At 50.1% G+C, this 23,428-nt stretch overlaps 1 protein-coding gene and 1 pseudogene across 1 annotated transcript in view; both read right to left on the bottom strand.

Moving 5' to 3' along the window:
• Nucleotides 1–13,922, bottom strand: part of PDLIM1 (PDZ and LIM domain 1) — a 65,027-nt gene extending 51,105 nt beyond the window's left edge. Inside the window, exon 1 of the mRNA XM_062214856.1 lies at nucleotides 13,729–13,922. Coding sequence (XP_062070840.1) covers nucleotides 13,729–13,824 — 96 coding nt within the window. The 5' untranslated portion in view covers nucleotides 13,825–13,922. The remainder of the gene's footprint in view (nucleotides 1–13,728) is intronic.
• On the bottom strand, nucleotides 13,877–21,923 carry LOC133775774 (cyclin-dependent kinases regulatory subunit 2-like; annotated as a pseudogene).
• Nucleotides 21,924–23,428: the final 1,505 nt, after the last annotated feature.

Genomic DNA, 23,428 nt, shown 5'->3' with positions numbered 1-23,428 from the left:
CTCCTAGGACAACCTGCACACCTGCTGTATAGCCCAAATTCCACATTTCTAAAGCCTGTGCAGTGCTGCCAGAGTCCTGAGCAAATGGGAGTTTTGAGTAGTTTAATTTCACATGGTGCAAAATGAGACCACGATGTGGCTCTCCCACTTTCTTCAGATCACAACTAAACACATCAATGATGTGCTGCGATTAGACAGAGATGCATGCCCACTGGCTACGATACAGACATGACTATGACTCTCCTCCCCTGTGAGCTGACTCAGCCCTCCCCCTCTCCCTTCTTCCCCTCTCATCAGACATCCTCACAGCAGTTCAGCTGTGGCTTCTGGAGTCATGGGCAGGGTTCAAGTCCTGCCTCCGTCACTCATCAGCTAATTATCCTTTGGTGGGACACTGTGCCTCTGTGCCCCTCACTCTTTTCATCTATGCAACAGGGATGAAAAAGAACAGTCCTGACATCAGACTGTGGAGAGAATTACACGCGTGGATTCAGAGACAGCAACCAGTGGGGATCTGGAAATGTTTGTAGATTCCAGGAATCATACAAGGCACAGGAACACAGCTGTGAGAACATGGTGCCTGCCCTCATCTCCTCTGGGGGTGATAAGCAACAGCTAATGAATGCTGTGCTAGCAACCAGAGAGAAGAGCCTAAAGGTGGATCAGAGAAGACTCCCTAGAGGAGAAGTGCTTAAATCTGCAATGGAAAGAATACGCTAAGTGACAGCACGCAGACTGGTGTGGATGAAACACAGAAGTAAAGGGAGAGGAGGCAATGACAGACCAGTCTGTTACAGTCCTCTGATTTCCTACTGACAAGATAATACTCAGGGCAAACGTTTGGCACAGCAGTTAAGACATTACTTGGGGGACTGGCACTGTGGTACAGTGGGTTAAAGCCCTGTCCTGAAGCGCCAGCATCCCATACGGGCACCAGTTCTAGTCCCGGCTGCTCCACTTCCTATCCAGCTCTCTGCTGTGGCCTGGGAAAGCAGAAGACGGTCCAAGTCCTTGGGCCCCTGCACCCATGTGGGAGACCCGGAAGAAGTTCCTGGCTTTGGATCAGTGCAGCTGTTGCAGCCATCTGGGGAGTGAACCAGCAGATGAAAACCTCCTTCTCCCTCTCTCTCTCTCTCTCTCTCCCTCTCTCTCTGCCACTCTAACTCTGCCTTTCAAACAAATAAATCAATCTTAAAAAAAAAAAAATACCTACTTGGGGGCCAGCAGTGTGGTACTGTGGGGTTAAGCCATGGCTTAGGATGCCCACACCCCATCTTGGAGTTCCCGGGATTGAGGCCTGCCTCCACTTCCAATCCAGCTTCCTGCTAAAGCACATAGCAGGCAGCTGATGATGTCCCCAGTACTTGGCTCCCTGCCAGCCACACGGGAAACCTGGATTGAGTTCTCAGCTCCTGGCTTCCGCTGGGCTCTTGCAGGCATTTGGGGAGTGAACATGTGGAAGATCTCTCTCTGCCTTTCAAATTAAAAAAAAAAATTTTTTTTAATTATTGTACTTCATCTAGAAAACTGATAACCAAAAAAGAAACAAATACAGCATGTGACATGAACTGCCTGGTCACTACTGAGGAACAGCCACTGAGCTTTTGCTCTGAGATGAAGGCACCCTGGGCGGTTGAGACCAGACCTATTCAAGGAGTCACTATTCCACTTCCAGGTCAGCCATGCGGAGGCCAGCTTCCCTCACAGGACCCTTCCCAAGGCAGTCCTAAGTAAAATCGCACATTCTCTCGACAACCAGTGGAGGGTTCCTCTAACTCCTGGACTCCAGAGGAAAAGCTGGAGGTCCATGAGACAAATCCAGCCCATAATCCTGTTTAACTATTTCCAATTTAACTTGCCAATATTTACATATTGATAAATTTCCCATAAGCCCCTAGACTCTCAGCTTATGAAAAATCAGGAAATCTGGGAATTCTGAACCCAGATCCCTAGGGCAACAATCAGCACCATCTGAGGAGACCTGCCTCTCTGGATGAGGCACGATTTCCAGTCAGCCACAGGCCCCATTGTGAGCTCGTGCCCCCAACAGAAACCTAGAAGCAGCTGCCATTTATCTTTTTTTTTTTTTTTTTTTTGACAGAGTGGACAGTGAGAGAGACAAAGGTCTTCCTTTACCGTTGGTTCACCCTCCAATGGCCGCCACAGCCTGTGCACTGCGCTGATCTGAAGCCAGAAGCCAGGTGCTTATCCTGGTCTCCCATGGGGTGCAGGGCCCAAGCACTTGGGCCATCCTCCACTGCACTCGCGTGCCAGAGCAGAGAGCTGGACTGGAAGAGGGGCTACCGGGACAGAATCCCTGACCGGGACTAGAACCCGGGGTTCCGGCGCTGCAGGCGGAGGTTTAGCCTATTGAGTCACAGCATTGACCATTATAATTATTCTTAGAGCTACTAATTTCCTTACTACTCCACCCCTTAGCCAAAACTCATTAATGTTGATTCCCAGCCCCTTGTTGCAAATAAGAAGGCACATAAAGTTAAGTAGGGGCCGGCATTGTGACGTAGTGGGTAAAGCTGCCGCCTGCAGTGCCAGCATCCCATATGGGCTCCGGTTGGAGTCCCAGCTGCTCCTCTTCCACTCCAGCTCTCTGCTATGGCCTGGGAAAGCAGTGGAAGATGGCCCAAGTCTCTGGGCTCCTGCACCTGCGTGGGAGACCTAAAAGAAGCTCCTGGCTTCTGGCTTTGGATCAGCCCAGCTCTGGCCATTTAGGGAGTGAACCAGCAGATGGAAGACCTCTCTCCCTCCCCCTCTCCCCCCAGATGGAAGACTTCTCTTTCCCTCTCTCAGTCTCTGCTTCTGCCTCTCTGTAAGTCTGCCTCTCAAATAAACAGATAAATAAATCTTTTAAAAAAAAATAAAAGTTACATAAACCGGGGCCAGGCACTATGGCGTAGTAGGTTAAGCCACTGGCTTTGACACACAATATCCCACATGGGAATCTGTTCAAGTTCCAGCTGCTACACTTCTGATCCAGCTCCCTGCTAATGTGCCTGGGAAAACAGAAGATGGCCCAGCTTGAGCCCCTGAGACCCATGTGGGAGACCCAAATGAAGCTTTTGGCTTCTGGCTTCGCCTTGACCTTTGTAGCCATCTGGGGAGTAAAGCAGCAGATGGAAGATTTCAGTCTCCTTCCCTCCATATAACTATGCCTTTCAAGTAAATAATCTTTTTAAGAAAAAGTTATGCAGGCCGGCGCCGTGGCTTAACAGGCTAATCCTCTGCCTTGTGGCGCCGGCACACCGGGTTCTAGTCCCGGTCGGGGCACTGATCCTGTCCTGGTTGCCCCTCTTCCAGGCCAGCTCTCTGCTGTGGCCAGGGAGTGCAGTGGAGGATGGCCCAAGTGCTTGGGCCCTGCACCCCATGGGAGACCAGGAGAAGCACCTGGCTCCTGGCTTTGGATCAGCGCGGTGCACCGGCCACAGCGCGCCTACCGCAGCGGCCATTGGAGGGTGAACCAACGGCAAAAGGAAGACCTTTCTCTCTATCTCCCTCTACTGTCCACTCTGCCTGTCAAAAATTAAAAAAAAAAAAGAAAAAGAAAAAGTTATGCAAACCACAATTACATGCAGAAACAATTTAAAACTTGATTCTCAGACATCCCGGTTTTCCTAGAACAGTAACCTATTTTCCCAGCTTAGCTATCAAAAGCACCCATTTTGGTCTCAAAAGCATTCAGCCTGAATGATAAATTGTATTGTCGCTTTGTGGAAAGAGAAGGTTTTAACCAAATAGTTGTCGAGTGGTTTAAAAAGGTTTTCTTTGTTTTTTGTTTTTTTGGCAAAGCTTCTCCTCCTCCAAGGGAAAAATCATCTCTACTCAGAAAATTCTATGACTTTTATTTGTGGACAGGACTGCTGGTCAACTTCCTGAATGTTCAGAGCACAATTAACTTTGCCACTTGAAGTTGGCACATAAACTTCAGGACATCGACCGGGCTCAACAATCACTCAGGGTAAACCTGTGTTGTGTGCAATGATTCCCAAAGGAGTTGGTTATCAGATCCCTGGGAGGTGGGGGAAAGGACTATTAAAAATACAGAGCACCCCAACCCCAACTCAGACCTACCAAAGAGGCTCTACACAGTGGGACCCAGGAAACTTTTTTAAGCTTTCCAGAAAAAAATTTTTAAAAAGATTTATTTGAAAGTCAGAGTTACACAGAGAGAGGAGAGGCAGAGAGAGAGAGAGGTCTTCCATCCACTGGTTCACTCCCCAATTGGCCACAATGGCCGGAGCTGTGCCAATCTGAAGCCAGGAGCTTCTTCCAGTCTCCCATGCGGGTGCAGGGGCCCAAAGACTTGGGCCATCTTCTACTGCTTTCCCAGGCCATAGCAGAAAGCTAGATCGGAAGAGGAGCAGCCGGGACTAGAACCGGCGCCCATATGGGATGTCAGCACTTCAGGCCAGGACGTTAATCCACTGCACCACAGCACCGGCCCCTCCAGAAAATTCTAACGGTCTCATGGTTTGGAAACAACAAGGGAGATGCTGACTGTCCTTTCCCTCAAACTCTTTCTGGATGAAGTTAAGTCCAGATCAGACAAGCAGACCCTAAAGTCTCAGCTCTCCCAGAAACAACTATAGGGGCTTAGACTACTACTAGAGAAAAGGCCCTGGAAAAAAACACCCATTAGAACAGTATTTTTCTCTCTCACCAAAACAGTTAAAAACCAAAAGAAATGAAAAGGTACAGCCCCTAGGACTTTGGTCAACATCCCTGAAGGTCCCAGGCAAATGGAACATTGTAGAAGTAATTTCTACTCAGATGTCTGAGTAACCCACCAGGGTTCCTATTTTGCCTTGGCCGGAAAACTCACAGCTCCATGTAGTGTGCAATTATAGAAACCAACTGATTGAAAATTCTTGGCACATCTCTCTTTACTCTCCTATGTTCCAATTTTTTGTTAAATCCCATTTGTGTTCTTGTGCTTTCAATACTATAAACATGTTTGTGTATCAGCTTAAATGCATTCAACAAGTAAGTGCGAAAGCCTAAATAATGACAGTTACAACTAGCATTAGACAGCACACAATTGGGATAAAGATAGGTGAAATTCAAGTTCAATCTCAATGCTATACATCTTTAAAACACAAACTCTGTTGACCCAATGGCTGTGTCAAGGTATTTACGTATAAATCTAACATACTCTAAGCTAGGAGTCAGTGCAGTAGTCAGCCCTGCACTATGCCACCTGGATGTGGAATCTGAACTCTTACGTCAGACTCTTCTGACTCACTTTGTTTGTGGGCCCAGGCTATGGTCAGACTTTGAAGCCACATTGTAGCCACAGAAGCTGTATGAGCTTACACAGGTTGGCCTATGAACACCAACACTGTTTCAAAATGTTCTTGGTTAGTCTACAACCACTTTCCCAGGGAAATGAGGCAATGAGTAGGATAAGTGCTTGTAGATAGCCCTTAATCCAGCTTCACGTCATGCACAGCGCAAGAGAAAGTTATTAGGGCTAAGGGTTGGCCATTCCAAGAGATCTACTGCACCCTTAGTCTGGAACAGCAATCACCATTTCTTACACGAGAATAAGAATATAATAAAGCAGGTGGCAAAGTAGAATGCCCCAATTTCTCCAGACATCATCAAGTTTCACAAAAGTCTCCAAACAAGCCCTCTGAAACCCTTTTAGAAAGATTTTAAATACGTAGGTCTAACAAGTATGACTTGTAACCCACAGGCTAACTGCTCAATCAATCTTGAGCAAGTCACTCTCTGTGACTCAGTTTCTTCATTCATTAAATGAAATTAGTTATGGTACCAACCTCCTTGGGTTGTAGGAAGAGCTAAAAGATTACATTTGGCAAGAGTTTAGAACATGGTGCATAATACCCCATGCAAATAGCTACCACTCTTTTTAATTGCACACTGTACCCTGAATGCCTTCCTTTTGTTAGCCACAGTATGAGACTCTCTAGACATCATCATAATCCTCACCACAAGCTTTGAAAGCAAGAACAGCTAAACTCCCCCTTTACAAATGAGGACATTGAGTCTCCAGGGGCTAACCCACCCAAGGACACACAAGCTAACAGATAAGACAGGGTTCGAACCCAGATCCAGCTGGTATCAAACATGTATTTTCCCATTAATGAAAGGGTGTCTTTAATTTTTGACTTGTTGTAAGAAAAATAAGGCAGAAAGCACAAACCAAAAAAGTCCAAACGTTTCACTGTAATATGGTAACTTGGTTTTGAAAACACTACACAAATGAGATAACATCTGGAATGTTCTGTAGCCTGCTGTTGTGTTGGTGCTTACCTCTCGGAAGACTTTCCCCATACATTCCATACCTGAATATTACCTGACCTTTTATAATAAACACCAGGGTTTCTATGCAAACGTATCAACATACAACACATATACAAAAAAGTACACAAATTGTAAATAAATTCCTGAATCCCCATTAAGCAAACGCACCCATGGCAATAGCCCCAGATAAAGAAACGGAACATTTCCTGAACTTCCAAACCTCCACTTCTGCCTTGACTCTTCTGGCAAAGGAGGTTCCTGGCTTCTAACATTGTAGATTAAGCCTACCCTGTCACTTTTCTGTAAATGGAATCCCACGTTATTTTCTTACTTATGCCTGGTTTCTTCCTCTGCATGTCCCCCTCATCTATGTCATCGTGTACAGCTGTAATTCCTTTGTTCACATTTGCTGTGGTGCTTTATGTCATGTACTGTCCCAATTTTTATGTATCCATTCTATTGGTTAGACATTTAAATTGCATCAAATTGGGCCTACCATGGATAGTGCTGCTTGGAATAGGGCAAAGAACAAACACGTTCTTAGGGCCAGCGCTGTGGCGCAGCAGGTTGATGCCCTGGCCTGAGGCGCCAGCATCCCATGTGGACGCTGGTTCGAGACCCAGCCGCTCCACTTCCTATCCAGCTCTCTGCTTTGGCCTGGGATAGCAGAAGATGGCCCAAGTCCTTGGGCCCCTGCACCTACATAGGAGACCCAGAGGAAGCTCATGGCTCCTGGCTTCGGGTCAGGGCAGCTCCAGCCATTGCGGCCAATTGGGGAGTGAACCATCGGATGAAGACTGTCTCTCCTCTTTGTGTAATTCTGACTTTCAAATAAATAAACATTTAAAAAAAAAATGTTCTTTGGTGCTCATGTGGATCTAGCTGTACCAAATATGCAGCCGGATTGTTGGGGTTATAGAGTACAAGGATGTCCGGTAGGTTTTCAAACCATGAGGTTTTTTTTTTTTTTTTTTTTTTACAATTTTTTAACAAATGAATGTAAAACATTGCTACATCATCCAAACTATCTACACATTTGTGACGGCTTTATTTCACAGAGGTCAGCCGTATCTGTATCATTACTCCCTTGTCATGACTAAAAATTAGACATGAGGTCCCTCGTTAGGAATCTAGTCTCCTGCAAGACTACTGCGCTTTTCAGAAAACCATGTTTGCAGGTCACACCATTTGCCAAGGAGGCAGTGTACTTCACGTGGGAAAGTACAGCAGAGGCCTTGGTTACGGATGAGTTGCCAGTTCACCTACGATGAGGCTAACGACTATACCAACAATATCACACCATGCGATGAGCCGTGTAGGAATCAGCTTCATTGTCCCTGGTTCCCACAGGTGGATTTCCTCATGGACAAGGCTTGGCTGCGGTGTGTCTGCTCACTGTCTAGGCAGCTTCACTTGCCACAGAGACTGTCCTCAAGTCCCAAGCAGGCCTTTCTTGAGCCAATTTCCCAACAGTTCTTCACTGTCCACATGGACATGCATCACACAAGCAGACTGTAAATTCTGCCAGGCAGGGCCATGGCGTCCAGCCTCAGGAGGGCCTAGGGAAGGGCAGTGCTGCTCTGCAGAAAGCTCTGAGCAGAGGCCATGTGACAACTGAGAAGGCGCTCCAGCCAACTCTTAGGGATGCTGGAGGCCCAGGGGTCCCAGCAGCACCAAGAGCCCTTGTCAGAGCTGAGTGCTGGGCGACAGTTAGCATTGGGAAACTGACAGCAATGGCCCATCGGGAGCTGGTGTGGCAGTCAGTCTGTCCTGTTTATATCCCAGCTCTGCAATTCACTGCCTTTGTGCCCTGTGTCCCTCTGTCATGGGCTGTGGGGAGTATGGAAGAAGATAATCCAAGTGCATGCTTAGCACAGACAGGTACTCAGAAAACATCAGCAGCTATTAAAGTATTATGGCATGGACATTGAGACTACAGGCTTTGAAGAAAGAATGCACAGTCAAAATTCTAGCCGGACTACTTGCTCACTGCTGTATAACCCAGGGAAAGTACTTAATGTTTCCATGCCTCAGTGTCCTTACCTGTAGAAGTGGAGATCTCAATAGTACCTACCTGACAAGATACAGTGAGGGTCACTGAGAGAATATACTATGTACTTAGAATAGTGCCTGGCAGAGCCAGCATTGTGGCACAGGGGGTTAAGTTGCCGTCTGTGACACCTGCAACCCATATCCAAGTGCAGGTTCAAGTCCTGGGTGCTCCACTTCAAATCCAGCTCCCTGCTAATGTGCCTGGAAAAGCAGTGGATAATGGCCCAAGCGCTTGGGCCCTTGCCACCCATGTAGGAGACCTGGATGGAGTTCCTGGCTCCTGGATCCTGGCCTTGGCCTGACCCAGTCCTGGCTGTTGCAGTCATTTGGAGAATAAAACAATAGATGGATGATCTGTCTCTCCCTAACTCTCCCTTTCAAATACATAAAACAATCTTTTTGTTAAAAAAAAAAAAAAACAGTTCCCGGCATATAAGTCCTAAACGTCTTAACTATGGTTATCCCCACAAGAGATAAAGATTTCTCCTGCAAATCTTTCATGGATAAATGGATATTCTTGTGGTTAACAGAAACAAATCCATCTGAAAAATTCCCAAATTCATAGCATATTTTCTCAATCTATGGCTGAAGGTACAATTGATGCCATAAAGGACTAAGACACTAAAAAAGTGGGCTCTCATATTCAAAGGGTTCAAAGACTACTGGGTTGGTTTACTGCTTCATCTTACCATTGCAGAGAATTAAGACCCAGAGAAGGCAAATGACTGGCCCAAGGTCAGCCACTGAGATGCAGAGCTGGAACTCCCAAGGAGCCCCTCCCCACCCCCGCACACGTGACAGGCAGGGCAGGAGGCCCACAGCCCCACCCAGGCTCTTCCTTTGAGACCTACTGGAATCAAATCTTCCTTTAAAAATTAATTTTCTGATGGAGCTACTTCTGCTCATTTTTAATCAGCCTCCACCCCTTCCTTTATAAGGAAGTTAAGTAGTTCAGGCAATGAAAAATTATGTAAATTCAAACAAATGACCATGCCCAGGCTGTGGGCACTTTGGCTTCAGAAGTGTAAGAGGCTAAGAAAAGCAGGTTTCTCCCTCTCTATGGAGCAGAAGAAGGCTCGGCCCAGAGAACGCGCACAGGTGGGAGCCAGTCCTGGCCTGGTCCTAGCACAGGACACTCCTCCATGCCCTTCCCAGGCCTGGCCAGCCTGGGAGAGGAGGACCCAGTGGTTAACTGATCCCCTCCTCTGTACAGGACAGCAATGTCGGCCTCCAGGGGGCTGTGGGGGACAGCTACCTGGTCTGAGAGTGGTAACCTGACTTCGCAGATTCCACAAGGGGCTCAAGCATCCACTTACTCGCCATTCTCCATCTCCACTCTCCCTGGGTCAGCCATGATCAGCAGGAGCAGGTGAGATTTCCTGGGTGATCAGTGTCACGGAAGGCAGGAAGGCAGCACAGGGGCCAAACAAAAGCAGCCTTTCCAGATGTCTTAATCCGACAACAGATTCTGCTCACACTCTGACAAATTGGAGAGGAGGCTCTGGCACCCATTACTAAGCACCTGCTGGGACATCTGAGACAAGGACACAACCACGGCCCCAAGATCAGGACATTCCCCAGGAATTAAAAGGCAAGGGAACAGCTCCCCCAGCTAAGGGGACCCCCTTATCTCGGGTTCCACCCGTTCCTGTCTTAGGACAGCTGCTGAGAGAGAAACATAGGCAACATAAACCAAGCAGCAATTTTGGCCTGGGTGTGGATTCTCTGAAGGCTTCCCTTGAAAGAAACTAGAGTAAATCAGAAACTGACATGGAGGGGAGAAAGAACCCAACTGCAGGAACTGATGGGAAAAAATCTCAAAGAATAGTGGCAAAAAAGTATGGCTGGATCCTCAGGGAGGCCAAGGCAGGGACCTTCAGTGAGAAACTAGATCAAGGAAGAAAGCTAGTTTATGTGCACTTAAACTCCAGATTCCGGGGCAGCTGTTTGGCACAGCACGTAAAACACTGCTTGAGATGCCCATCGTATCCCATACCCGAGGGCCCGAACTCAAGTCAGTCCTGACTACTCTGATCCAGTTTCCTGCTAATGCAGGGAGGCAGCAGCTAAGAGATCAAATACTTGTGTCCTCACCACCCACCTGGGAAACAGTGATTGAGTTCCAGGCTCCTAGCTTCCGGCTGGCCCAGCCCTGGCTACGGCAGGCATTTAGGGGGTAAGACACGGGATGGTAGATCCTTCTGTGTCTCTTTCAAATACATAAAAATAAATAATATAAAGTTTTAAAAAGCAAAGTTGGAAATCTAGATTGAAATTTAAGTTTGTCACAATAACACAGATGAAAACATTAAGGAGTCAAAAGAACATACTGACACAGAAAGGGTGTGTTTGTTCTACAAGAGACTGTTCAGAAACAGGCAAAATCAAGCTGTGATATTCAGGATTCCTATGTAATTGGTGATTCTATGAAGAAAAGCAAGAAAATCACTCTCCCAAGTCAGGACAGGATTACACTGAGTGAGCTTCGGATCCTGGCCACGTTCTAGTTCTTGTCCTGGGTGTTGTTTATCTGGATGGTGTTTGCTTTATAGTCATTTGCTATGCATTTACATTTTATAATTTTTTAACTTCATATTAAAAAACAAAGTCCAAAAAGGAAATATTTCAAGGGTTTACAGCATTATATCCAGAAGCGTTAGCATTTTAACTAAAGACTGGAGCCAATACCAGAATAATTCATGCAAGAGAAAGCAAACATGGTTATTTAAGAGAACAGCACTCCACTCCCAGCCTAATTTTATAGTTTGCTTTGGTGTGGAGACACAGAAAGTCTAGGATATATAAAACCAAACTAACCAACTGTATCTGCCCAGAATGATAAATGTACCACACCTAGCAACCAGAAGATTGTATAACTCTGTCAATGCTCACACTTGCTCACTATTATTCACTGTTTACTGACTCTCACATACCTTAAGTCACAGCCAGCATGGGTATTATCCCCAATACACAGATTAAAAAAAAAAAAAAAGAAAGAAAGAAATGGGGGCCAGCGCTGTAGCACAGTGGGTTAAAGCCCCTGCATCCCATATGGGCGCCAGTTCTAGTCCCAGCTGCTCCACTTCCGATCCAGCTCTCTCCCATGGCCTGGGAAAGCAGAAGATGGCCCAAGTCCTTGGGCCCCTGCACCCACATGGGAGACCCGGAGGAAGCTCCAGGCTCCTGATGGGCGCAGCTCCGGCCGTTGCAGCCATCTGGGGCATGAACCAGCAGATGGAAGACCTCTCTGTCTCTACCTCTCTCTGTAACTTTGTCTTTCAAATAAATAAAATAAATCTTTAAAAAAAAATGAAGGAAGGTAGCTCTAGAAAGCTCACCCCATGTACATCACCAGTAAGAAGCAAATACCAAACCAGCACCAGATCACCAATGGCCACCCCTAGGGTCCCTATAGGACAATGATTTTCCCACTCTCAAGAGGTGAAAAAGCTCACGTTTTTTTCCACTTAAAATGAGATAGAGATAAGTAAATTACTGTCAGCAAGAGAATATCACCTCCACTGAGCCACTTTCATTTTTCAACCAAAGCACCTGCCAAGGGCATTATAAAGATTAGCTGCCCTCCCTGAGCCATGAACACCTTGAGAACGGTGCTGTGTGCTCTCACTTCTGAAGAGTCTGCAGTTCCTGGCATACAGTCTGTGCTTATTAAACATGTGCACACACCATAAATCAATAAATGAATATATGAACGTGCAAGCCAATGAATTCAGTGGGGAGTATTTCACCCCATTCCATCCTTCCTGCACAGGGCTACTTACTGAACTTAAAACTTTTAAAAGCAGCTAAAATGATGGTGGTAACTGCCCCTTTAACAGCCTACCAACATCCTCTGCTACCGAAAAAAAGGTCCCAGGTCTCATATAAATCTTAGAAGTGGAGAGGGCTGACAGGTTAATTATAGACACAAAGAGCAGGGACAAATGGACTATGAGGTAAGCAAGTCTAAATGTGCAGGGGTAATGCCCTCCCCGGACAAGCATTTATTAATATGCCAGCAGGGATTTTCTGGCATGGCCAGAGCAGCCCTGTGCCAGCAATGGGGGTGGGAGTCCAGATTTGGGGAAGGCACCATCCCTGTGCTTCAGGAATTGGCTGGCATCTGGGAAGGCAGTGTGCACCTTCGAGAATAATCAGAGGTGCTTGGCAGGACGAGGTGGGCAGGGGGAAGACAGGGCCTTACAACCAGGTTGCCTGCTCCCTTTCGGATGGAAGGGTCACTTCTCACCTGCAAGGAAGTGTGGGAGGTCTGTGGCCAGCAAAGCAGCCCGCAGGAGGCTCCCAATTCCTCTCCCCCTTGGCCGACCAAACTCCTGCAGCTGCTGGAGGTAGAGCTTTAGTCAAAGGACCCGCAGGATCTTCTCTCTCCACCCCCCCCTCGTCCCACCCCCACAAGAAAACACAGGGCTGCTTAGAAGGGGGTGAGGGGTAGTCAAGTTTGAGGTCAGCTTTGGCTGGCAGACGGGCCCAAGAACGAGAGTGCTGCCTCTAAGCTAGGGGTGGGGTACTTTCAGCTCCCCTTTTCTTCACTCAATCAAAAGGTATTTCCTGACCCCTTTCTAGGTACAGACATTGAAACGGCCACTCCATGGGACGTCAACCTTGGGTTTGGAACCAGAGGGCCAAAGCCGGCGCTTCCAAACACAGACCTGGGTCTCCCACTTTATTTGGGGACAATGGGTTCTTCCAAAGGGATGAGGGCGCTCCAGTAAGTTTTCAAGTGACATCACCTCCCCACCAGCAGCCACAGCGGGCGGGAACCCCAGCCCAGCACCCACGCATCCGCAGATCGGCAGACAACCCGGGTATGCCAGAAAGGCGGATGCCCCACGGGGTTACACTGGATTTGGTTATTTCCAAAATCGCGCCTTTTCTCCGAAAGGCACGAGGGAGGTGACAGCCAATTACGGACCAACTCCAAAGCGCTACAGACCGCTCGCCTCGGCAGTTGTTTCGGGGTTAACCCCGTTTACCCCTCCCCCTCCCCACCTGGCCATCCACTCCGCTTCCCTTTCTAGGACTTGGCTGAGCGTCCAACCTGATCCCTCCACTCTGCGGCCCGGGAAGGCCAGGGCGGGAGGGGAGGGCTCCCAGCGCGCGCGCTCCATGGGGACCCTCACCCCCTCGCCGGCTGGCAACCAGCGTCCACACGCCAGGCCCCGCTTCCGGGGAGAAGGAAGGAAACTAACTGCCCGGTTCTTGGGGGCGGACACCGCAAGCGCGCCGGCGAAGGGGCGGCGGGGAGCGCTCGGCGCACCTGGACGCGCCCCGCCGCGGTCCGGACCCCGTCCGCCTCCCCAGGCCTGGTCCCGGGCACACCTCCACCCTGCCTGGGGGCGCCCCGCTCCCTCGCGCGCCCCGGGCGCTTCTTACCCGAGAAACGGCGAGGGGCTGCTCGAAGTCCTTGCCGCCCACGAGGCGGAAGCCCCATGGTCCCGGGCCCTGGAGGACTATCTGCTGGGTGCTCATGGCGCACGCGGCGGGCGGCGACCTGGGGGACCGACGGACAGGACGCGGCGCGCTAGGTTCCCGCGGCAGCTGTCGGAGAAAGAGCGCGCGGCGCGGGCCCCCGGAGCCTGGGGCAGGCGGGCGCAGGGCGGGCGCAGGGCGGGGGCGGCTCCGCCCAGGCCGCGTAGCTGCCGCGCGCCCCGCCCGGCCTCGCGCCGGGCCTTCGGCCGCTCGCCGCCCGGCTAGCGGGCGGAGGGTCACGGCCTCGAGTGCCCCCAGCCCTCGCAGAGGTCGAGTCGGGTCGGGAGCCCGGGGTTCTCCGCAGCTCCGCCTGGACCCCCGCACCACCCACCCGCCGCCGCACCGCAGCTCCCAGCCCCGCGGCCGGCGCTCGGTGAGAGGCAAGCGGGTTCCGACAGAACGCGAACGAGGCAGACCCGTGCTTTGTCAGCCAAAGTTGCAAAGTGCTGTGCGAAGCCGACCCTCCGAGGTCAGCTGCACGTTCACGTTTGCTTGTTGTAAAGGGTAATGAGGTCTCTAAGGTGCTTTTGAGTGAGCTCATTTGGGGCGGTTCGGCAGTCAGCGCCTTTACTCCCATTTCACAGGTGAAGTAACTGAGTCTGCCTGCGGCCACACAGCTGACAGGGCTGCACCTGCACCGCTGCCCGGACCCCCGGCGAGATCATCACGCGGGGCTGTAAATGCGATTCAAGATTCAAGACCTTCCGAGAATGCTTGTCCTGCCGGCTGGAATTCGCCGTGGCTTCTGACCGCCGCCGACAGTTCCGACCTCAAGTCCGGGAGCAGGCTGAGGGCTAACTAAGTGCACGGGGCCCCAATACCTGTGTTCCCAGCCCGCCTTGCCGTTTCCAAGGGCGCTCCCGGACTCCTGCCCTCGGAGCGCGTTCTCCGCGCGCTGCTCCTAACCTCTCTCGAGTTAAAACCCAAATCCTTAAAACGCGTAGAGGGCCAAGCCCAGGATGGTCCCAGCTCCCTCCCTGACCTCCTCTCCTCCTCCAACCCACTCCCGCCACTCGGCAGCCGCAGTGCCCCTGCCTCGGGGCCTCTGTCTAGACTGCCCTCCCCCCAGACTTCCCCACTGCGCCTTTTGTTCGAATGTCACTTTTCAGAGAGGCCGTATCTGAATGCCATTTAAGACGTCCTCTCCAGAATGCCCTGCTACTTTCCCCTGCCTGATTTTTCTCCTGTGTATTGAATACCATCTGACCAGCTATTTTATATACGGATGTGTCCCGCCTCATCCCCTGGTTCCATGAGTGTTGCACCCCAGTGCCTGGCACATGGTACTCCACGGCTGTGAGACACCTGCCATCAGGACCATCTTCCCTCTCTTGGCCCCAATGCTTTAGCGTTTTTTTGGCATCCCCGTCCTGGTACCGGCTGCAGCACAGTGCTAATGTTAAATGCACTGCTCAGTCTCCTTGTGATCCTGGAGCGCCCCATGCTTGTCTGCTTGCCACACAGCACAAATGCCCCTGTTTGAGGAGGGTTCACTTGCTTTTAGACATCAAAATGGATGTGTGCCCTCTATCCAACCCTCTTGCCATTTTGCATCTGAACTCTCTTGAATCTGAAAAAAGGAATGGAGTTGCAGCCAGTAACCAGCTGTCTGTTGTAGCAACATTAAAAACACTGCCTCTTTGATTAAGATTCTGTTCATTAGAAAGCTTGTCGGTGTTTCAAGTTCCTGCAGAATCTAGGGGAATCACTACATTCTGAGTGTGCCCTGAGATGTGTACCAGTCTTGAATACTGTGTGTCCAAGTAGGAGAAGTTGAAAACCACAGCTTCTGTGCTTCCCTGGGTTTCCTGTTACACTGGAGGGGTTACATAGTAGAGTCAGGGAGTGTGAGTCCCTACAGGAGTCTATACAGGCAAGAGTCTCAGTGGCTTTGTTGTTCAATCTTATTAGTGCAGTCTGGCTCGACATAGCAAGAGTTATGAAATAGTCAACCCTTTGGCTCAGCCATCCTCTTTCTGGCTCGGACCCAATGGACATAATTTAGAAGGAGAAAAAAAGTTGTATGTATACAGATATTTATAGCTGAATTATTTATAATGGCAAAACAACTCAACCAATAACAGAAAAGAAGTTAAATACAGTATGGCCATAGGAGGGAACTGTGAATACTATGAGGACACAGGGACATGTTTCAAAATATGTAAAAAGAACAGAACAATATTATGTCATGTTTAAAAAATAAAAGCTGTATCAATCGATTAAAAAATAGGAGAGAGTACAAAAGCTTTGTATTAGTAGGTAGAATTGGAGACAATTTTTAAAGTAACATCTTCCAGGGCAGCGCTGTGGCATAGTGGGCTAAGCCCCTGCCTTCGGTGCCCAGTTCGTGTCCCAGCTGCTCCGCTTCCGATCCAGCTCTCTGCTATGGCCTGGGAAAGCTGTATAAGATGGCCCAAGTCCTTGGGCCCCTGCACCTGCTTTGGGGGCCCAGAGGAAGCTCCTGGCTCCTGGCTTCAGATCAGCTCAGCTCCAGCCATTGCGACCATTTGGGGAGTGAACAAAAGGATGGAAGACCTCTTTCTCTCTCTCCCTCTCTCTCTGTCTTTAACTCTACCTTTCAAATAAATAAATAAAATCTTTTTTTAAAATAATCCTCCAATCATGATGTCAAGTTTTCAAAATGAGAATCATAAAATGGTCTCAGCTTCTCGGAAGAAGAATAAATACTAACCCTTGTGAGGATGAGGATCTCTTCGCCTGTCTGCCTCCGTTTCACTCCACCAGCAGACACCAGGAAAAACCACCACCATGGGCACTGCCCCAAAACACAGCACTGTCCTCCTACCTCAAATGCTCTCACTTATGTATCCACACTTCCCAATCCCTCAGACCCTTCACTCCTCCCAGTCCCAGCTGAGCAGCCTTAAGCAACCTCACTGAACTCCAGTTAGCCTGGACGTTATTATTGTAATGCATTCCATAAGAGTTTGTTGACCCAAACAGCCCCCATCAAACATCTGGGTATTCGGGGGGGGGGGGGGGGCAGGAGTGGGTGGAGAATTCTGGAGAAACAGAAGCAAAGCCAGCGGAGCCGGGGTCCTGGAAGCCAGAGGGGACACGGGCAGCGGGCCTCTCCAGCTCTCGCTCCAGTTTTATCGCATGGCTGCTGCCTGGGCTTTCCTCTCTGGTCTCTGCAGAGCTGGAAACCAGGGTGCTGTGGCCCAGACTGTCAGAGCCACTGTGTGGAGACATGGCTTCTGGGAACAGCCCCCGTGGGCCTGGGAGTGTGCAAGGTTTTACACATGGCTTCCTTTACTCTCTAGGACAAATCCGGGCCTTGCCCAGGCTGTCGTGCATGTGAGCGCTGGCTACCGGTGTTGTGCAGCTGAGCGCTTCTGGCCAGGGCAGAGACAGGTGTCTGTGAGTCGGCGCCTACCCAGGGATCCGCGTGAGGCACGGCTCGGCCCAACCAGTGAAGGAGCTGCTGGAGGCCCTGGACTTGGGGGCTGTCCCGTGCGAGTGCGCCTCCCATGTCCGCAAACCCGTGCACCTGCCCGCCCAGGGGACCCTGGTTAAATAAGGTCTGAGCGACTTGCTTCCCTTTTCTATAACAAGAACAGAAACTCAAGCTCGGAGCTCAGCAAAAACAAAGACGTCCCTGCCCGCCTGGTCCCATCGCGCCTTCGTTAACCGAGCTCCCAAGGCTCTGTGTGTACTTTGTGGGGAGTCGCGCCACCGCTCGCCAGGAGCTACTCCAGGACGGAAGGGGGGACGAGGGGGCGGGGAGAGGGGTTGGGATGCGGGACTAGCGGGGAGAGGCGCCCTTGGCTGCGCCAGCCCCTGGCCATAGAATTGGGTTCCCAGTTCTTCTCTCCCGCTTCCTGCTCCAGCCCGGAGAACTCCTGAAGTGGCCGCTGGCGATTGGTCGCCTCCGGGCATCCAGAGGCACTGAGCATGCTCCGCGCTTCTGTTGGTAAGGACACCTGGCGCGGTTGGTGCTTCCTTCGGGGCTGCCCAGCGCAGGAACAGCGGGGCTGGCACTGAGCCTGGTGATTGAAGAAGCTAGGGGCGAGCCCCGAGACCGCAGTAATGCCTCCCCCCATCTTCTGGCTCCCACCCCACCTGGACGGGTGGCATTAGTGTCCTCAAAGACTGAGAGAGGCTTGGCCTGTTACCATTGCTCAAGCATCCTTGAATATTAAAAAAAGTAGAAATTCCAAAACAGGGCATAGATAGGGTGACTCATATTAACTGTTTATATTTTTTAAAGACCAAAAGACAGTGTAATGTAATGAAGTTCACAAGATAGTATGTTTATAAAGAATGTAATTTATTGGCTAACAGGATCTGAATTTAAAGGTCTCACCAAGGTCTTTCATTTCTGTTATTGTATTTCCGCAGCTTTAAATTCTAGCCTCATCTAAAGAAAATACTCAATTCTGAGACTTTAGCTCACGAGAGAAGAAAGGCGGCTCGGGGGGCAGGATTACTAACAGGCCCTAGCCCAATAACCAGATAACAACCATTGTCCTCATTTAGTAAGTAGTGAGTGTCAAAGAATGTGCCAGGTCCATTTCATCTGTGGTTGCATTGCAGGGGACAGAGCCTGGGTATCACAAGGCCCTTTCGAGACCTGCCCTGCCGTTCATGGAAGGACTTGTCTCAGCTGCTGGAGGGCGAACGGCTGTCAGCGTGTAGCCCCTGCAGGGGCTTGCTTACCCACACACCTCCCCCAGCTGCCTGTGTGGGCTGATTGACACAGGTGGAGTGAAAGACTGGCCATTTGGGTCTAATAAGGAACAACTCTGATGTGACATTTTGGCTCCAGAGCTCCTGGTAGAATAGGTCAGAGACTACACGGTGGCTCTTCTTCTTCCATCTAACCCATCCTCCTCTCTGTTCCCTCCCCCAGGTGTGGAGCCCGGGAACCCTCTTTAATAAACATCCTGCACAATGACTGTCTCTGGGACCAGGGAATCCAGCCCACAACAGGGCCAGAAGGGTTAAGAGACTGCCCTAGTGCGACCAGCTCTGTGGTGTAGCCGGAAAAGCCACCACCTGCAATGCCAGCATCCCATCTGGGTGACGGTTCGAATCCAGCCTTCTCCACTGCCCATCCAGCTCTCTGCTGTGGCCTGGGAAAGCAGTAAAAGATGGCTCAAGTGTTTGGGCTCCTGCACCAGTGTGGGAGACCAGGAAGAAGCTCCTGGCTTCGGATCAGCTCAGCTCTGGCCGTTGTCTCTGCCTCTAACTCGCCTTTCAAATTAGATAAATAAATCTTTAATTAATAAAAAGACTGCCCTAGAATCACTCCATAACCAAGGAACAGAACATAATCTGGGCTGCAGAGGTGGGAGAAACACTTTAAGATCTGGAGGGCAAGAAGAGGAAAGGGCAGATGATTCAGAGGTCCCTAGGGTCCCAGAAGACCCCTCTGGTCTACGACCCACAGAGGTCCAAAGGGCCAGCTCTCCCTGCTCTCCTGTCAGGATCACCCACAGCAACTGCACTAGTGTGGATCCTTTCGGGGACGGCCTTTTGAACTTCCTCCTTGGAGGGAGGTGTGATTTGAGATAAACTTTTGACGTGTGACAGATACAGAAGCAGAACAGCCATACAGGGCCGCGGAGACAGAATGAACAAGGGAGTAGAAGGGGCAGGGGATGGTCTGGTAGAATGACATTCCTGGATGATGGACAGGCTGGAAATGCTGGTGGGGAGGGCTCTGCATTCCAGTCCTCTGACGTGGTGTGCAGGGGGAACCGGCTGGCTGTCCTTTATCCTCATCTCATTCCACCCGTTCTCTCTCTCTCTCTCTCCCAGGGACTCCATTCTCCCCCACCAAATTCATTTCCTCTCGGGCTTGGCCTGTGCTGCAGGCATGGTCTGGTCAAAGCTGATACTGAAGCCGACTATTTATAGCATTTGAGGACAGACAGAGTGACAGGGCCAGTTTCCATGACGCCAGGACTCCTAGAGGGTGGCTTCCTCTCTGTCAGGTCATCTTCTCTCCTATTCTCCCATGTAGCCACTCCTTGGGTAGCAGCAGGACTGCTGCTGGGTGAAGCGCAGAGCCCAAGGCCAGCTAGCAATGACAAAGACTCCCGGTGCCATCGTTTATGCCCTCTCCCCTCCCATCCCCCTCTTAGGCAATGACCCCATTAGAAGGGCAGAGCCCTAATGATCTCATCACATCCCAAAGGCTCCATTTCTTTATGTGACCACCTTGGAAACTGGGATCCAACATAGGAATTTGGGAGGGACACATTCTTTCTGTCTTGCTGTGTTTGTGCTGCTGTAACAGCACACCTGAGACTGGGAAGTATATCAGGAACAGAAATGTATTTCCTCACAGCTCTGGGGGCTGGGAAGTCCAAGATAAAGACTGGTGGAAGTCTGGTGAGGGCTGCTCTCTGCTCTCAGGTGGCACCTCATTGCTGTGTCCTCCAGGAACACTGTCCTCTCTTAGCGGAAGGGGAAGAGAACCAAACTGTGGGTGAAGTCTCTTTTGTACAAAGACCTTACTCCTATGCACAAGGGAGGAGCTCTTCTGGCCTCAACACCTCTTAAAGGCTGCACCTCTTGCTGCCATCACATTGGCCTTTAAGTTTTGACACCAGAGTCTTGGAGGGGACATACTCAAACCCTAGCACAGACCACAGCACGTTACGTGGCAAGATCCAAGGATACCTTGCTAGGAGATCAAGGTTAACATCACCAGGAAGTGGCAAAAGAACCTGTGTGCCTCCAGTGTGATGCTCAGAGAAGGACATAACTCACACGGGACACTCCTGTCCGGGTTGCATAGCCCAAATCCAGGCATAAGGAAACATCCCACAATAGAAATAGAAATAGACAGGGAGTCGGGGTGGGGAGGCCATATTCTTCCAAAAGGCAATGTTATGCGACAAAGAGAGGCTGTTGAGATGTTTCAGGTGAAAGGAAAGGAAAACAGCAAACAACACAAATTAACATCTGATAGTAAAGCTAATCTATTAGAAGGAGGAAATCCTATAAAATACATTAGGTGAACTCACAAGACTGGCTACAGGTAATAAAGAACTGTATCAAAGTTAAACTTACTAATAGCTAGACAGTGGTTATCTAAGTGGATGTTCCTTGCCCTTAGGAAACACACACTGGACTATTTAGGGATACAGAGCCACATATCTAACTCATTCTCAAATGGTTCAGAAAAAAAAAAAGTTACCTGTATAGAAGTGTGAGGGTGGGGAGATGGGGACGTAGGAAATGAGTGAAGCAAATGGGATAGAAAGTTAGCAATAAATAGGTAAGTTGAGTAAAAGATACATGGTACTGGCCGGCACCGCGGCTCAATAGGCTAATTCTCCGCCTTGTGGCGCCGGCACACCAGGTTCTAGTCCTGGTTGGGGCACCGGATTCTGTCCCGGTTGCCCCTCTTCCAGGCCAGCTCTCTGCTGTGGCCTGGTGAAGCAGTAGAGGATGGCCCAAGTGCTTGGGCCCTGCACCCCATGGGAGACCAGGAGAAGCACCTGGCTCCTGCCATCGGATCTGCCGCAGCGCGCCTACCGCAGTGGCCATTGGAGGGTGAACCAATGGCAAAAAGAAGACCTTTCTCTCTGTCTCTCTCTCTCTCACTGTCCACTCTGCCTGTAAAAAAAAAAAAAAAAAAAACCTGGTACTTGCCTTATTCCTGCAGCGTTTTTGCAGTTTTGAATATACTGCCAAATAAAATGTTTTTAAAAAGAAAAACACACGGTACAATACATGGTGCTATGTTCTATGGCGAAAAGTGAAGGGTTGTAAAATGGCACTAACAAGAGTCATTTAGACCTGAACAAGGTGTTTTGTTTTTTATGCAACATACAAACTTTATTTAACAAAAGTAACAGGGAAAGTCAAACAGGCACTTACATCGAGAGAGAGACTGATCTTCTGGAGGAGGCCGTCTAAAGAGAAGAACATGCGGCTCTGGCTCATGAATCATGTAATGCACCCATCTAGACCCTGCTGCGCACCAAGTCGCCTCCATCCCTCCTCAGACACCAGGAGGGTTTGGGGTGCTTGTTTGGAGAGCTCTCTGGGTAACCTGACGTGCCGGTATTCGTAGAGCTGTCAAAGTACCTGTCCGAGTAATAAACCCGCTTGTGAGCCATCCTGCCTGCGCGCAGCAGATCGGAAAAAAACTAGAGCGTGAAGAGCGGGCGCAGCAACCGCGTCCAACTCCGACCAAGGCAACGACTTGACTGCAACCAACGACCGCAGGCCCAATGCTCCCGATTTGTCTTTGTCACCGACAGCCCACCACCGATTGGACGGGAGCACTGACCAGTCAGCTTCCGGGCAAACTGCCCCTGAGCAATGTTTGTGTAGATGTCTGGTGAAGAGCATCCCAGGTAGGGGAAGTAGCAAGTTCAAAGACAGAACAAGCCAGGCCTGCTCTCTGGCAAGTGGGCCGGCGGGGCTGGAGCTGAGTCAGTGCGGGGAGAGGAGGAGAGACAGTCAGGGAACAGTGGGCCTGACTGGGCAGTGCATCCTGGAGCATTTGAGAACCCCTAGGAGTAAGAGGGAGGGTCATGAGGGCTGTGCACAGAAGAGTAACACCATCCGATTTATGTTTTCAACACTGACTGCTGCGTTGAAACCAGATGAAAGAGGAGGCACGAGGCAGGAGCAGGGGAGCAGTCAGTGGGCTGTGGTGAGATGATCACCAGCGTGGGCCCAGAGTGGGAGCATGGAGGCTCGTAAGCCATGCCTGGGCTCTGGCTATGTTTTAAAGCATTTGCTGCTGGTGTCAAGGGTGGCTCGAGACTTTTGGCCTGAGCAGGAGCTTCTGGATGGAATTGCCATTGGCTGAAAAGAGGGAGCCTGAAGGGGAAGCAGCTTTGGGGGTTTATGTATGCTAGGGAATTTAGTCCTAGAGATAGTTAAGTTTCACACACACCCTTGGATAGCTCAGTATAGACAAGGGCAAGCAGTTGTGCATTGGAGTCTGGATTCCAGAGTCGGGGGCCAGGCAGGAGATGGTCGTACAAGGGGATATTTAAAGACATGGGAATGGATAAGAGCAGCAAGGAGGAGGAAGAGAGGTGAGGTCCGAGGGTTGGTTTGAAAAAGGAGACAGAAGGAGCCAGTGAGGTTGGGAGAGAACAGAGAAAGGGTGGCATCCTGGAAACCAAGGGCAGGAAGTGTTTTGAGGAAGAAGCTGTGATCGGTTGCTAAATGCTGCGGAAAAGCTGAGAATTGAAAATCAAACCACGGGATTTATGCCACAAAGGTCCATGGGGGTCCCGAAGAGAACAGTTTTGGGGTCTAAACCTTGAATGAGGTGCATCCAAAAGGCAACGAGAGAAACTGGAGACAGCAAGTACAGGCAGCTCCTTCGAGGTGTTTTGCTCTATATAGGGAACAAGAGAAACGAAGCAGGAGCTGGTGATTTTACCCTAATGGAAACAGAGGGCCTAGGCTTTCTCTGCAGGTCATGGAAAGGTTGCTGTCATTATGTAGAGGCCATTTCATTGTTCCTAAGTAAACACTCCCTATTGTCACTCTTCTCTGTGGGGCCTGATCCTGCTCTGTGTTGACCCTTTTGTGCCCCCTGGATTAAAGCTTAACTTTCCACCCATCCTGTGTCTTTCTGCAGCTCCTCTCCATGGCTCTA

The sequence above is a fragment of the Lepus europaeus genome, chromosome 17, assembly GCF_033115175.1.
Source record: "Lepus europaeus isolate LE1 chromosome 17, mLepTim1.pri, whole genome shotgun sequence".
NCBI lineage: Eukaryota > Metazoa > Chordata > Mammalia > Lagomorpha > Leporidae > Lepus > Lepus europaeus.
The sequence above is the reverse complement of the archived record's forward strand: the minus strand, read 5'-3'. Positions and strand labels throughout refer to the sequence as shown.